Here is a 15,801-nt window from a genome sequence, read left to right as displayed (position 1 = left end):
TTTTTTAAACCCTACTAACTGCTTTTACTACATTCTCTGGCAACGAATTCCAGAGAATTCTAGAGATACAGCCACTGACTGGGAGGAAAGACAATCATTTATTAAGAGGTAAAAATAACATGTGGCATGTTTCGCTATAGCTGCGTCAGGGTTGGGTCCACGCATTGAACGCCATTATTAAACTTATAGCGAAACATGCCGCATGTTGGCCAGTGGTCCTGTTGTTCATAACAGCATTTAAAAGGTAAGTTCTATTTTTAAGTTTTAAAATATATATTTATAAGAAAATCAAATAAAATATATGCGAGTTAATATGATGAGAAATCTGGACCTATGAAGAGGCAATGGCGAATTAAGAGAGTTAAGAGTTATTTTTACCTCTTATTAAATGAATCGCCACCACAAGCTAAGTGCTGCTGAGGTTCACTCTAGATTTAAAAAAACCTTTACAAAAAATATAAATATATGTTTAAAAAATGTTTATAATTTAGAGAGAATTGTTTCACTGAAAACTGTCTTATTGAAAATTGCTGCATTTAAAGTTGAGTTAAAAGTTTTTAGGCGCTGGGTTTCCTTTGTTGAGGTTAACTGTTTAATCTGGCCCCAGCCTGGAGAAGAAAAGTGTAACCTTTAAGCCTGATCCCTTAATTGAGAGGAAAGACAGTCATAAAGAACGTCCGCCAAGAAGGCTGTGCCAGACTCCAGACGAGAAACCACCAGGAACTCTGGCAGCTGCTGAAGCCAGCGCAACATGGCCCTCACCATATAGCCACCACAGATGACAACCATGATGCCAACTGAGGAAAAAGCAAGATAGAACTGCTGTTCTACCCGCTTCTCTTGGAGCTCACAGAGAGCCAAACATCCTTGCTTCGGGACAGCGGACTTTTTGGGGTATATCCAATATATCTCCACGTCCTCAGGAGCAAAGGCATAACGACAATACAAGGCCATGGCCCTTTAAGAGCCCCATCTGGGGACTCCCACTCCACCATCATACGAGTGAGGATCCTGTGAAGCAGAAAATGTCCTCCAACAGAGGGGGTCTGCAGTGGAAGCCTTGAGCATCCTCAAGGCCTCTAAGAGTCCAGCTCCTCCCAACGAAGAGCCTCATAACATGGGACCGCTCCTTTTCATCCTCTCTGGAACGAGAATCTTCAAGATCAGAGGATGAGGGAGACTGAAGGTCCGAGAAACACTCCTGATCCTCTGTGGTATATCCAAAACTACCCGTAACATTGGAGGGCCCCATCATCCCCAGTAGCACTTGACCCCAAGAATGGGACCCCAGCTAGGAGCTTCCAGGTCCCTAGAGGCCCCACTGCTGACCAAAGGGTCCAGCCTCCACCTGCAGGGCTTGCTTAAGCATTTGGGTTAAGCTCAGAAGCTGAATAGAGCTAGGGACCCATCAGGACTTCCCCCTCTTAAGGATGACCTGGAGTGGTTGGGAGAGATATGCCCCCACCACTTCAAGCTCTAATGGGGGTCCAAAAGCTATCCTGCTGCATTAAAACAGCAGCAGAAGAAAAAGAGAATCAAATATGGTTGCTGTTCCCACTGAAGTCAGTCCTGACACTTCACTGCAGGGAACAAAGCAGGCAGCTTCAGCACCCTCCCCCATCCCCTGAGCCAACAGCTATACTAAGCTGCAGACTCTTACAGATTGAGCAGTGGCTGCCAGCAATGTGGGTGGCACAGACAGGCCTGCCTGCTCACTCTGGCCAACCTAGGCCCAAGGCTCCAGTATCTCTGCCACCCTCTGCTCTCTTCAGGTGCTGCTTTTTTTTTTTTTTTTTTTAATGCCTGGGAGCTACAGGGGAACCCAGGGAAGAGAACACCCAAATAGGGTTTAAGGGCTATGAGGGGCAGAGGAATGGGAACCCGCGCCCTCTCCGGTAAGGACGTGCAAGACCAAGCCAAGCTCCTCGTCCAGTGGACACTAAAAAGCGCTACTGGGGGGCATTAGAGCATAGCTCCATGCTCAACCAGATCTGGTTCGAGGATCAGGTAACCTGAGAGCAGCTGTTAGCCTCTACCTCACTATGCAGCTTCAGACAGCAGAGTGGGGAGCTAGGCCAGAGACCAGGATGGCCTGAACAACCTAAAATCTGCTAGCGGTAGAGAAAAATACTAGAGATTTCCTTGAGCACCAACAGGTCATACTGGCAAGTTTACTGAGAAAAACAGCAGTTTTTTTTTCTATATCTCCATCTGCTGATAGGAGGGGTTAACACTCATTTGTGCAGAATGGTACAGTCTCGTCCCGTCTCGTCTTCCGCCAGGGTCGCTTTACTCATACTACCCCTCTCCTCAAGACCCTTCACTGGCTCCCTATCCGTTTTCGCATCCTGTTCAAACTTCTTCTACTAACCTATAAATGTACTCACTCTGCTGCTCCCCAGTATCTCTCCACACTCGTCCTTCCCTACACTCCTTCCTGTGCACTCCGCTCCATGGATAAATCCTTCTTATCTGTTCCCTTCTCCACTACTGCCAACTCCAGACTTCGCGCCTTCTGTCTCGCTGCACCCTACTCCTGGAATAAACTTCCTGAGCCCCTACGTCTTGCCCCATCCTTGGCCACCTTTAAATCTAGACTGAAAGCCCACCTCTTTAACATTGCTTTTGACTCGTAACCACTTGTAACCACTCGCCTCCACCTACCCTCCTCTCTTCCTTCCTGTTCACATTAATTGATTTGATTTGCTTACTTTATTTATTTTTTGTCTATTAGATTGTAAGCTCTTTGAGCAGGGACTGTCTTTCTTCTATGTTTGTGCAGCGCTGCGTACGCCTTGTAGCGCTATAGAAATGCTAAATAGTAGTAGTAGTAGTAGATGGCCAGGAATAGCAAGTTGACTACGAACAGTATATGTAACTTACTTGTTTAACCTTATCTTCAAAGTCAGCATCACTCTTGTCATAAATCATCTGAGCAAGGCGAATCTGTTCAGCTGTTGCCTGAAAAAAAGACAGGTAAGGTACTTACTAACAAGGTAAGATATTTACTAAAAACGATAATCTAAAAATGTAGAGAATGTGAAAGATAAATAAGGAAATAAAGATACAGGCAGCTGGCTACTGTCCAAGCCTAATTACTTTTACCTACTAAGGACAGAAAACTATCAACTCAAAAGAATAAAATGACATTAGCAGATTTAACAGCCCCACCCTCCAACTACTTCCTTCTTTATTCCATGTATTAATCAATTTTTTCACTGTGTATTATGACACTCTAGCTGAGGTTTAAGTACATTACTCTGTCCTGGCATATATAGATATTCAAATTCTAAATCCACTGACATGGGAAAATCAAAACACACACACATACCACCATTATAAACAACAACATTACTCGTAGTGCATTAAGTTTATAATGTTACTAAAATATTTTATTTTGTTGTAAACTGCTTTTAATGATCTTTATCACATTTGCTATATTTAAGATTAAATAAATAAATTTGAGCAGAATATTCACTAAAGGAGCACAAATGTGGTTTACAAAACAAAATCCTGCGTTTAAGTATCCAAGATACTAACAATGTGTGAAACAGATTACCAGTACTCTGCAGATCACTTTTACATTTAATCAGGGCTTTTTTTGTACCGGAACACACCGGTATGGCGTACCGGCATCTTTTTTTCCCCGGCGAGTCCTGCACCCTTCCTCTCACTCCCCTACTTACTGGTTTTTTTTTTTTTACAGACGTGGCAGCACGAACAGTGCAGCGACTGAGAGAGGCTGGTAGCGTCGGAGCTTCCTTCTGCGAGTCCCGTCTACTTTATTTCAACTTCCTGTTTCCGCATAGGCGGGACTCGCAGAGGGAAGCTCTGACGCTGCCAGCCTCTCTCAATCGCTACACCGTTCGAGCTGCAAGTCCGACACTGGCAGCCTTTCTTTATCACTTCACTGGTGACAGGCAGGTAGGCAGTGGAGAAGGAGGATGGGCTGGGGGAAGAAGAATCGTTGGATATGGATAAGAGGGGAGGGCAGGGAAGAGAGAATTGCTGACATGGATGAGAGGGGAGAGAGCACATGCAGGATATGGATGAGAGGGGGACGACAGGGGAGAGAGGAGAATCGCTGGACATGGAGGGGAGGACAGGGGAGAGAGGAGAATCGCTGGACATGGAGAGGAGGACAGGGGAGAAGAGAATCGCTGGACATGGAGGAGAGGACAGGGGAGAGAGGAGAATCGCTGGACATGGATGGGAGGGGAGGGCAGGAGAGGAGAATCGGACATGGATGGCAGGGGAGGACAGGGGGCAGAGGAGAATCGCTGCACATGGATGAGAGGGGAGGGCAGGAGAGGAGAATCGCTGCACATGGATGAGAGGGGAGGGCAGGGGAGGGAGGAGAATCGTGAGAGAGGAGGGAAGGGGAGAGAGGAGAATCGTTAGACATGGATGGCAGGGGAGAGAGGAGAATCGCTGGACATGGATGGAGGGGAGGGCAGGGGAGAGAGGAGACATGCTGGACATGGATGGAGGGAAGGGCAGGGGAGAGAAGAGACACGCTGGACATGGATGGAGGGGAGGGCAGGGGAGAGAGGAAACACACTGGACATGGATGGGAGGGAAGGGCAGGGGAGAGAGGAGAAATGCTGCAAATGGATGGAGAGGAGAGCAGGAGATAGAGGAGAATTGCTGGACTTGGATGGAGGAGAGGGGAGAGAGAATTATTGCTTTATATTGATACAGGGGAGGGAGGAGAGAGGAGAAGTGCTGGACATGGATGGAGGGGAGGAAAGAAAAAAGAAGAAGATGCACATGGATGGAGATGAGAGAAAGGGGAGAGGAGAAAAACTGCACATGGATGGAGAAAATAGGCAAAAGCTGGATCCACGTTATACCTCCTCCAATCAATTCCACGGAGGAGGACCCAGCTTTTACTTATGGATGTAGGGCAAGAAATGAAGAAGAAAGGAGGAAAGCAAAGAAATATATGGAATGGAAGCCCTGAAAACAGAGTTAAGAGAACAGATAAAGAGCAGCAGAATCTGGGACCAATATGAATAGAAAAACAAAGTCACCAAACAACAAAGGTAGAAAAAATCATTTTACTTTCATTTTAGTGTTTGGAATATGTCCAATTTGAGAATTTACATCTGCTGTCTTATTTTGCACTGGGATTCTCGGGGGACAAGGGGTCTTATGTCTGTATAAATTTCAGCGTAAGGGTGTGCCACCATATGTTTTACATCGCTCTCATTGGCATCAAGAGTTGGGGTTTGAACTGGAGGATGATGACTGCAATCTTACTGAGAACAACATCCTGAAGGTGTCCATTTCTGTACTTTGTAAAGAAAATGCTGTTAAAGTCTTGTACCGGTGGTACCTCACTCCTGCTCGGTAGCATAGGATGTTTCCAACCACTTCCCCCTTATGCTGGAGGGGCTGTGGACAAAGGTACCCTGGGCCATATATGGTGGACCTGTATTAAGGCTCAGGCTTTGTGGACAGCTGTTTCTTTTAGAGTTCAGAGATGGTTGGCCAAGCCAATACCGTGGTCCCCCCAGGTATTTCTTGTTCCTGGTAAAACCCAGGGGTATTTCTAAATCTCAAGCTTTACTAGTTAGGCATGCCATGTCTGTGGCCAGGGTGGTTTTGGCGGCTCACTGGAAAGATCCCAGGGCACCCCCTTTGACAAAAGGGAAAATTAGGTTCTTACCTTGGTAATTTTATTTCCTTTAGTCATAGCAGATGAAGCCATTACGAACCAGCAGGGGGAGATAGAGAGCACTCAAAAACCATAGTAGCTCTTGGCCAGCTAGCTCCACTGCCTCTTCAGTATTTGAAGCTTCCAAAGCAGTATACAGACCGCAATGGGAATAACATGAACTTTCCTCACAGCGAACAATGGCCACATAACAGGAGCATTAACTCAAAAGGAGGGAATGAACTCATCCTCCAGTAACTCAAAGGAGGGAAATGAACTCATCCTCCTGTACTTGAACAGTAATCCTGAAGACTGTTTTCCAACTTTCTCCCAAGAAAGGACTAAATCTTCAGGAAATAAACTGATCATCAAATAGAGTCACATCAGCACACAGTCAATCAGACAGGGAGGGCTCATGGCTTCATCTGCTATGACTAAAGGAAAGAAAATTACCAAGGTAACCACCTAATTTTCCCTTCCTTGTCATCAAGCAGATGAAGCCATTACGAATGGGATGTAACAAAGCAATCCCTAGATAGGGTGGGAACAAGCCACACCACGCGCTAACACTTGAGCTCCAAAGAGCATGTCCCTCTTAGCAGCCACATCCAACCTGTAATGTCGGGCAAATGAGAGCTTAGAAGCCCATGTTGCTGCACTCATGAAGAGAGAGTGCTCCAGTTTCAGCCCAAGAGGAAGAAATCGCTCTTGGAGAATGCGCCTTAAAGGCTACAGGCGGAGACCGGCCGGCAAGCAGATAAGCTGAGAAGATGGCTTCTTTGAGCCAGAGGGCAATAGTGGCTTTAGACGCTGCAGACTCTCTGTGAGGACCTGATAACAATACAAAAAGATGATCAGAGGTCCTGAAAGAATTTGTAACTCGCAGATACTGCAACAGAGTCCTGCGCACATCCAAAAGGTGCAACTGCCCAAAAGATTCTGGAAACTCCTCCATATCAAAGGAGGGTAGAAAAATAGGTTGGTTTAGGTGAAACGCTGAAACCACCTTAGTCATGAAGGAAGACACGGTAGGCACCGTGACCCCGGACTCTGAGAATTGCAGAAATGGGTCTCGACAGGACAGCGCCTGGAATTCTGACACCCATCTCGCCGAAGTAATGGCCACTAAAAAGACGGCCTTTAGGGTGAGATCTTTCTCAGAAGCATGCCGCAGCAGCTCAAAAGGAGAACCCTGAAAAGCCTTTAAAACCAGCCCCAGGTTCCAAGCTGGACCGGGTGCCCGCACGGGAGGACGGAGCCGAAGCACCCCTCTAAGAAACCGTGCAACATCTGGATGTGCAGCTAAAGACACGCCTTCAACCTTACCACGAAGGGAGGCTAATGCTGCCACTTGCACCCGCAGGAAATTGTAGGCCAAGCACTTTTGTACACCATCCTGCAAAAAGTCCAGAATCGGCGAGACAGGAGCCTGCATGGGTGTGATCACCTTTGAAACACACCATGACTCAAACAGTCTCCAAATCCTGGCATAAGCCACAGAAGTGGACCACTTGCGGGCCTGCAGGAGAGTGGAAATAACATTGTTAGAATAGCCTTTGTCTCTCAATTGCGCCCTCTCAATAGCCATGCCGTTAGACCAAAGCGGCAGGCATCCTCCATGGTTACCGGGCCCTGTGACAACAGGTTCGGTACCAGAGGCAACGGCCAGGGAGCCTCCACCAGCATCCACCGAAGGTCCGCATACCACGGACTCCTGGGCCAGTCCAGGGCGATGAGAACCACTTCTCCTGGATAAAGCCGAATCCACAGGAGCACTCGCCCTATCAAAGGCCATGAAGGGAACACATACAGGAGGCCCATAGGTCAGGGTTGAGCTAAGGCATCCAACCCCGCCGTGCGAGGATCTCTCCGTCTGCTGTAAAAGTACGGGACTTTGGCATTTGCGCTTGAGGCCATAAAATCCGCTACGGGCATCCCCCATTTGGAACAGATCTGCAGGAATACTTTGTCTGCAAGTTCCCACTCCGCTGGATCGATTTGATGCCTGCTTAGATAATCGGCTTGCACGTTGCTCTGACCTGCAATATGAACTGCTGACAGAAACTGCAGATGTAGCTTGGCCCAGTGGCAAATTTGTTCGGCCTGCGCAGCTACAGCTGTGCACTGAGTGCCGCCTTCTCGATTTATGTAGGCCACTGCTGTCGTGTTGTCCGACAGAACTCTGACAGCCAATCCTTCCAGGGTCAATTGAAAGGCTAGTAGCGCCTGAAATACCGCTTTCAACTCTAGGCGATTGATGGACCACTCCGACTCGTCGGGTGTCCATAGAACCTGGGCATGCTTCCCCTTGCAATGTGCACCCCAGCCCTGTAGGCTGGCATCTGTCACCACTAGGCACCAATCGGGGAGCGCCAGCGACATTCCTCGCCGCAACATGCTGTATGAGAGCCACCACTCCATGCTGAGCTGGGCCGCAGGGAGCCACGTGAGTCTGCATTGATAATCCTGAGATACTGGAGGCCATCGATGAAGTAGGGAATACTGCAGAGGTCTCAGGTGCGCTCTCGCCCAGGGCACCAATTCCAAGGTGGCCGACATCAATCCCAACAGCTGGACAATGTCCCAAGCTCACGGGCGGGGCATCCTCAGGAGCAGACGGACCTGATTCTGAAGCTTGCACCGCCTTTGCTTGGGTAGGAATACATATCCCGAGTCTGTGTCGAACCGTGCTCCCAAATATTCTAGTGATTGCGAGGGGGTCAGGTGACTTTTGGTCATATTGACGACCCAACCCAGAGATTGAAGTACTGAGACCACTCTGGCTGTAGCTTGATGACTCTCTGTAGCAGAGTCCGCTCTGATGAGCCAGTCGTCTAAGTACGGGTGAACCCGGATACCTTCTCGCCTGAGAAAAGCAGCTACTACCACCATTACCTTGGAAAAGGTTCGGGGAGCTGTGGCGAGGCCAAAAGGCAAGGCCCGAAACTGGAAATGTTTTCCCATCACCGCAAACCGCAGAAACTTCTGGTGCGGGGGCCAAATTGGAATGTGCAAGTAAGCTTCTTTCAGGTCCAGAGACGTGAGAAACTCTCCTGGCTGTACCGCCGCAATGACGGAGCGCAGGGTTTCCATGTGAAAATGCCGCACTTTTAGGGACTTGTTTAGCTCTTTTAAGTCCAGAATCGGGCGAAAAGACACACCTTTTCACGGCACCACAAAGTAAATGGAGTAGCGGCCGCAGCCATGTTCGGCGGGAGGTACCGGGGTCACCGCCCCTAATCGAATCAGGCCTTGTAAGGTCCCCTCTACCGCTGCCCGTTTGGCAGCAGAGCCGCATCGGGACTCCACAAACACGTCTCTTACCGGGGCATAGAATTCTATTCGGTAACCATCTCTGATCAGGTCCAGAACCCACTGATCTGAGGAAATCTTGGCCCACTCCTCGAAAAAGAGGGAAGGTCTTCCTCCTACTGCAGGAAACGAGGAGGGGGCCGGCGCACCATCACTGAGAGGGTCGCCCCTGAACTCCAGGCCTTGAGCCTGAGGAACGTTTGTCCCAGCAAAAGGAGTTCCTCTGCTGAAAACAGCCACGCAAAGTGAACCCAGCAGAACGTCCCGGGCGGTACCTTCTAGCTTCACGGAAGAGGAGTGAACCGCCTGACCCTTGGAGGAAGGCCGCGGCCTATCCTCGGGTAAGCGCTGAGGTTTGGAATCCCCCAGGCCTTTCACAATCTTTTCCAACTCCTCACCAAATAGGAGAAGGCCTTGAAAGGGCAACTTCACCAGCCTTTGCTTAGAGGCCATGTCCACCGCCCAATGTCGTAGCCAAAGAAGACGGTGAGCCGTCACTGCTACTGCCATTTGTTTAGCCGAAGCTCTGACAATATCATAAAGGGCGTCAGCCAAAAAGGACAGGGCCGACTTAATCCACGGAGCCACCTCAGAAAGGGACTCCGCTCCATCACCGGGCTGTTCAACTGCCTGATGCAACCATGCTAGGCAGGCTCTAGCAGAATAACAACTGCATGCAGATGCCCGAATAGTAAGACCTGCAATTTCAAAGGACCGCTTCAGCGCTGATTCCAACCTTCGGTCTTGAATATCCTTCAGGGCAACACCTCCTTCCACAGGGAGGGTAGTCCGTTTTGTCACAGCCATGACTAGGGCATCCACTTTAGGCATTGCAAAGCGAGCCAAATGCTCCTCACTTAGAGGATATAATTGCCCCATAGCCCTGGAAACGTTCAAAGGTCCCTCGGGGTCAGCACATTGAGCAGAAATAAGCTCTTGGATGGAGTCATGCAAAGGAAAGGCTCGAGCAGGCATTTTGGTACTTGCCATCCTCGGATTCCCAGGATCTTCAATAGAGAGGGCCTGTAGGACATCAGAAATAAGTGCTGGCAGCGCTTCGCGGTGGAAAATCCTCACCGCGGACAGATCATCTGGATCCAGAGACAACTCTGCACCTTCTTCTCCTGGCTCCTCTGGCCCCGAAGGCCTGCCAGACCCCTCAGAGTCACCACATCCCGACCACGGGGGGGGGGGGGGGGGGGGGGGGGAGGAGGTGCACCACAATCTGAAGGGAAAATAGCCTCAGCGGGCAGTCCCAGGCCAGAATCCACCGGGGGGGGGGGGGGGGGACGGACAACAGAAAGGGCCTCAGACGACCCTTGAGGAAGAGCTCTTTTCAGCAAGAGCCCTTACGCCAAGCCCCCTCCCTGCCCGTCTTCAAGTCTTTGATTAAAGCCTACCTCTTCAATACTGCGTTCAGCACCTAACCCTTACCGTTCAGTGAATCCAGACTGCCCCAATTTGACTGCCCCTATCGGACCGACCGTTCACTTGTCTATTAGATTGTAAGCTCTTTGAGCAGGGACTGTCTCTTTGTTAAATTGTACAGTGCTGCGTAACCCTAGTAGCGCTCTAGAAATGTTAAGTAGTAGTAGTTGCAGCATGTATGCTTTATGCAATAACAACACAAAATCAGGGGAGAAAAACTCGCCCTGGGCACCCAGATCCCGTCTGGGGCTAGCCGCTCCCTGAATAGCCTCAATTCGAGGTCCTACCCCGGGCTCAGGGCTCTCCGTCTCTACGGAGGCCGCGCCATGCGGAGAATTCAAAATGGCGTCCGCTGCCAGCTCTGAGCGGGAAGAATCATCGCTCGCCATGCTCGGGCCGGCTCTTACACCTGTACAGCACAATTTACAGAGCCCCGCTGCTGATTTGCACTTGCCACACCGGGAACAGCGCTTTACATTCTCTGCAGCCATCACCGAAAATGGCGGGAAAATTCAAAATGGCGGTTTCGCACCAAAAACGCCCCGATCTCGGGCCCACCCCGGAGGAGTTAGAAAACACTCTTACCTCACCGGACCGAGTATCACAGCTCCGGTCCCATAGAAGAATCAAAGGAAAACCTCTGTTCCATTTTTTTTTTAACGCTGTGAGGAAAGCAGAGGTAATAAGAACTCCAGAGGCTCAGATAAGTGGGAAAGGCAGGGAAAGGCGAACCAATGTGCCTGCATCCACTGAGTGGGAAAGGACAGGGAAAAGCAAGCTAATATGTCCACATCCACGGGGGCATGGGTAAGGCAGGGAAAGGGCTGACCTCTGTGCCTTCAAAGTGAAGCTGCTATAGCCTCTAACACCCCGGCTAACAACTGGCAAGCCAGGAGCCACCCCCAGGCAGATTTTTGATGGAGCTCGAAGAAGCTGCAGCCACCCTGCTTGGGGACATAGAGAATACTGAAGAGGCAGTGGAGCTGGCTGGCCATGAGGCACTGTGAAAAGTTGAGTGCTCTCTATCTCCCCCTGCTGGTTGATGGACACAACCCATATGTAATGGCTTCATCTGCTTGATGACAAGGAAAATGGAGAAATGTAAGAAATAAATATTTAGTATTATAGAAGGATCTTGGGTAACATGATAATGTTAAAGCATGATATTAATATAACAAGCAGATAGTACTACTACTACACATTTCTAAAGCGCTACCAGGCTGGTTGTAAGGACCAGGGCTCTAAGATATTTACAGGAGTTATTTGATAACACTGACCTACTAATTAAGGCTCAACATTACATACCTGCACTTGTTTCTGTGGCTGTGGAGTTGGAATCTGCGCTTTATCTCGAGTGCCTCGGGAACGATCAGTGCCCACTGAAGTCATCATATACAGTATATACAAAATAATGTATGTACAAAATAGAAAATCTGAAAAAAAAAATGCATGTTTTAAGTATCAAAAAACATGTAGGGAGAAACAGTTAATACAAACATGGATGGCGATACAAGGATGGCGAGACCTATCTAGTTTATGCAATTTACTTGTTGTTCAAATGTTATAAATCCAAGGTCATCGCTGGCTTTTGTTCACTTCTACCAAATTAGTGCTTATGCTAGGATTTTTTAAATTCTTTTACTGCTTTGCCTCTAGCACTTCAACTGGGAAGCAAAGCTTGAAAAATATATATTTATTTATTTGTTGCATTTGTATCCCACATTTTCCCACCTTTTTGCAGGCTCAATGTGGCTTACATTATGCCGCGACAGTCGTCATTTCCGGATCTGAGAAATACAAAGTGGTATAGCATTGAAATTTGTTAAATGATAGAGTAAATTACAAGGTGGTATTGCATTGAAGTTCATAGATGATAGAGTAAATTATAGGGTAAGTTAGACAGTCAAATATAGAAAGTTCATTCCCGGCATGGGAAATAAAGTGGTAATGTATGACACGTTAAGCGTGTCCGAGTAAGTGAGGCAGTCCGGTGTAGGGAGTTCGGCTTTGTTTAGTTTTGGTAGAATTTCATTGTCTAGTATTTAGGATGGATCATTGTGGTATGCCTTTTTAAACAGGTTGGTTTTCAGTAGTTTTCAGAAGATTGTTAGGTCATGCATTGTTTTTATGACATTTGGCAGTGCGTTCCATAGTTGCGCGCTTATGTAGGAGAAGCTGGATGCATAAATTTATTTATATGAGCCCTTTGCAACTGGGGTAATGGATATTCAAGAATGTGCGTGCTGACCTTTTTGTGTTCCTGGTTGGTAAATCAACAAGGTCTGACATGTAGATCGGGCCTTGTGCTACTCCTGAGTTTAGCCCCTTGGAGCAAGGGCTGGGCCTGTGCCCACATTTGCCTCAAACCCACCATTCCTGTGGCTGTCAGGAACCCCAAGTCCCACCAGATGAAGAAATGCAAAACCCACCCCGAGTCAAAACAGCATAGCAGTCAGTGGGCTCAAAGTACTTTCCATGCTGTTCCGATTCGGGAAAATGATCATTTCTTCAGCTGGCAGGACTTGGGGATCCCAACCAGCTAAGGTATGTTTAAATTTAATTGTGGTGGGAGATCAGGGGGAGAAATCCAACCAGCTAAGGTATGTTTAAATTTAATTGTGGTGGGAGATCAGGGGGAGGGAAGGGAAACAGGATGCCTACTACCAACCCATTTTAATCATTGCTCCTCCCCTCTCCCTGCTCGCCCCCCCCCCCCCCCCCCATTCCACTGCTTTGAGCTTCTTGTTCTACAAATTTTTTGAAGGGAAAAAAATTAATTTCATACACATTTATACTTTTAGTATATCATATCCTCCCCCCCCATCTTAACTATCTTATAGAGTTTTAGGAGCATACCCTTCAGCCCTTTCAGGTACAATTTACAGAGCAGGACACCCTGTTAACAGATACACTCTCAACCAGCCACACTAAAGGAATGTTGATCTCCTTAAAGGAAGGATATTCCAAAAAAAAAAAAAAAAAAAGAGAGAGAGAGACAAAGGAACAGAGACAGGTTAAATTTAAAAAAAATTAAAATGTATTGAACGTATTTGTCTATAAATGTCTAAACATATACCTTCAAAATATACACATCTCTCTGTGTCATTGTCTTTTGCTTTCGAAAATCCTTCCTATAAAAGATCGAGTTCCCTTTATTTTTATTTTATTCCATTTATATCCCATATTTTCCCAATCAAATCGGGTTCAATGTGGGCTAACAGATTATTAAACTAACAAAACAAATTAGTCAGTGAATACATCAGCCTAAAAGACTTGTAGGGTTGAATTAAACAATGATTAAATAGAATGTGATAATTAGTTTGAAAGAACAACATTAGGAAGTGTAGGAATGGAAATGGACACTTTACATTAGGAATCTTCCTTATGGGGGGGGGGGGTCCATCAGTAAAAACTTTCTTAAAAAGAAAAGGTTTTTAAAGATTTTCGGAATATCAAATAATTATGCACTCATCTTACTAGTTTCAGGAGGAAGTTCCACCATTTGGTACATTGGTAAGGGAACCCTGCTGTGAAAACTGATTTATATACCACTTTTTTGCAACTAGGATAATGGAGAGTTAAGTAGTCTCTGGAACCAGGAAGTGTGTTAAATAAGGGTAGATTAATTAAAGGTTGCATGTAATCTAGGGTTAACCCATATAGAGTTTTGAAAACTAATACGCAGGGTTTAAAGGCTGTTCTGGCTTTTATAAGAGAGCCAGTGTAGTTTCCTGAGCAGGGAGATGCTCTCTCAAAACGTTTGACCTTGAAAACAAGTCTGGCTGCTGTATTTTGGGGTGTGATCTTTTAGGTCAATTCTTTGCAGCAGACATAAATGGCATTGCAACAATCAAAGTATAGTACTAATGATTGCACCAAGGTTATGAAGATGTCATTAGGGTAAGAGATATCTGAGTCTTTACCTCCACATTACTCTGAATGCTTTTGCTGCGACTGCTTTAATGTGGCTGGTTGAGACTGCATCCATGAACAGGGTGTCCAGCTCTAAGGTGTAGCTGAAAGGGCTGAAGGGAATGCTTATTGCGGAGGGCATCCCTTCTGGTTTTTGACATACACAGTTTCACCAGCAACTTGTATATAGCCATTTTCCCCTTTTTATACTCACCCTATGCAACCTAGTATTCCTGTGGCACTAAACACTCTCTCATTTTGTTTTGCTACCTGGAGTTAAAAAATTATCAACCAAGATCTCTCTCCTGATGGAAGCTTAGCAAGTGCCCATCTGAAGTCAGCCCACATTACATACTGCTCCCCTGAATTTCTGCACCCCAAAACATGCAATTGTACTTCTTGCATTGAAACTTATCAGCCTAGAACTCTGCTACTCTTCAAGCTAGTGCATGCAAACAGATCTCCTGCATATTCATTGGAGAAATCCTAAAACCCAACTGGGTTGCGGTCCTTGAGGACCAAGGTTACCCACCTGTGCACTAGAACATCTATGTTGTTGCCAATCTTATGCAAAAATACAAACCTTTGGAGGCTAACTGAAACTGCTTTTCTTCAGTTTCGGCTGAAACCGAAACAGCCAGAACTAATACACTGGTTTTGGCCAAAACCGAAACCAAGTGAAAGTAAACCAATGAGGCTGAGGATTCTGGGAGAACCACTGTTAAGCAGCTGCCCCAAATAAACGAAGTTGTAAGGGTACCTTGAAAAAATTAGTACAGTACTAGTGTGTCGGATAAAAGTTAAAATTTCTCATTTATTGTTAAACAAAAAATTTGAAGAAAAGAAAAACAGTACAATAACCTTCAGCTTGCTTTTATCAGTTCCCAACATGTTGGAACAGCATAGCACTGTGACATCGATCCCTCGCTTTCTTTGAGCTAGACACTGCTGTGTGTTTATAGGTCGGGGAGTCATCAGGTGTGGAACGGTAGAATAGCCCTGTTTTGTCAATATTTCAGATGTCATCCACACAAAATTTACAAAGCAAACGTGGAAGTTTTGTAGTTTTCCATAGTTCAGAACTTATAGCATCTGCACTGTCCTTCTCACCATCTGTTCTCTTAAACTTTATCCTGAACTTGCATTTTCACCATGACAACCAGCTATCTGTTGCTTTAAAATCATTGTGATCACGTTTTCTAGTTAACTCCTGACTTGTTTTTTTTTACATTGGTACACTCACATGAACACCTCTTCCTGTTACAATTGAGAACCATTGAATCAGGGCCTCTTCTACATCAGGATCTTTACCTTCATGCTTCCGTTTCTGGGAAACTCCTTGTTGTCTCTCAATGTCCATTTGTTTATCAATTTCTCTTCTTGTTGTACAACGCATGCTATTGTGGATTTTGACATCCTAGTAATCTCTGCCAGTTGGTTTCCAATTTTTCAAGCAAAGTGACGATTTTGTCTTCGAGTGTTAGCTCTTT

General features: G+C 46.6%; 1 protein-coding gene across 4 annotated transcripts in view; it reads right to left on the bottom strand.

Annotated features, from left to right (window-relative positions):
- LOC115462835 (ubiquitin-associated protein 2-like) overlaps nucleotides 1-15,801 on the bottom strand; it is a 473,475-nt gene that overhangs the window by 406,436 nt on the left and 51,238 nt on the right. For all 4 annotated transcript variants that reach the window (XM_030192869.1, XM_030192870.1, XM_030192871.1 and 1 more), the window contains exons 2-3: nucleotides 11,705-11,832; nucleotides 2,884-2,961 (exon numbers count right to left, since the gene is read on the bottom strand). In XM_030192869.1, coding sequence (XP_030048729.1) covers nucleotides 2,884-2,961; nucleotides 11,705-11,791 — 165 coding nt within the window. In that variant the 5' untranslated portion in view covers nucleotides 11,792-11,832. The remainder of the gene's footprint in view (nucleotides 1-2,883; nucleotides 2,962-11,704; nucleotides 11,833-15,801) is intronic.

The sequence above is a fragment of the Microcaecilia unicolor genome, chromosome 2, assembly GCF_901765095.1.
Source record: "Microcaecilia unicolor chromosome 2, aMicUni1.1, whole genome shotgun sequence".
Taxonomy (NCBI): domain Eukaryota; kingdom Metazoa; phylum Chordata; class Amphibia; order Gymnophiona; family Siphonopidae; genus Microcaecilia; species Microcaecilia unicolor.
Note: the sequence above shows the minus strand (reverse complement) of the source record. Positions and strands in the feature narration are given on the sequence as shown.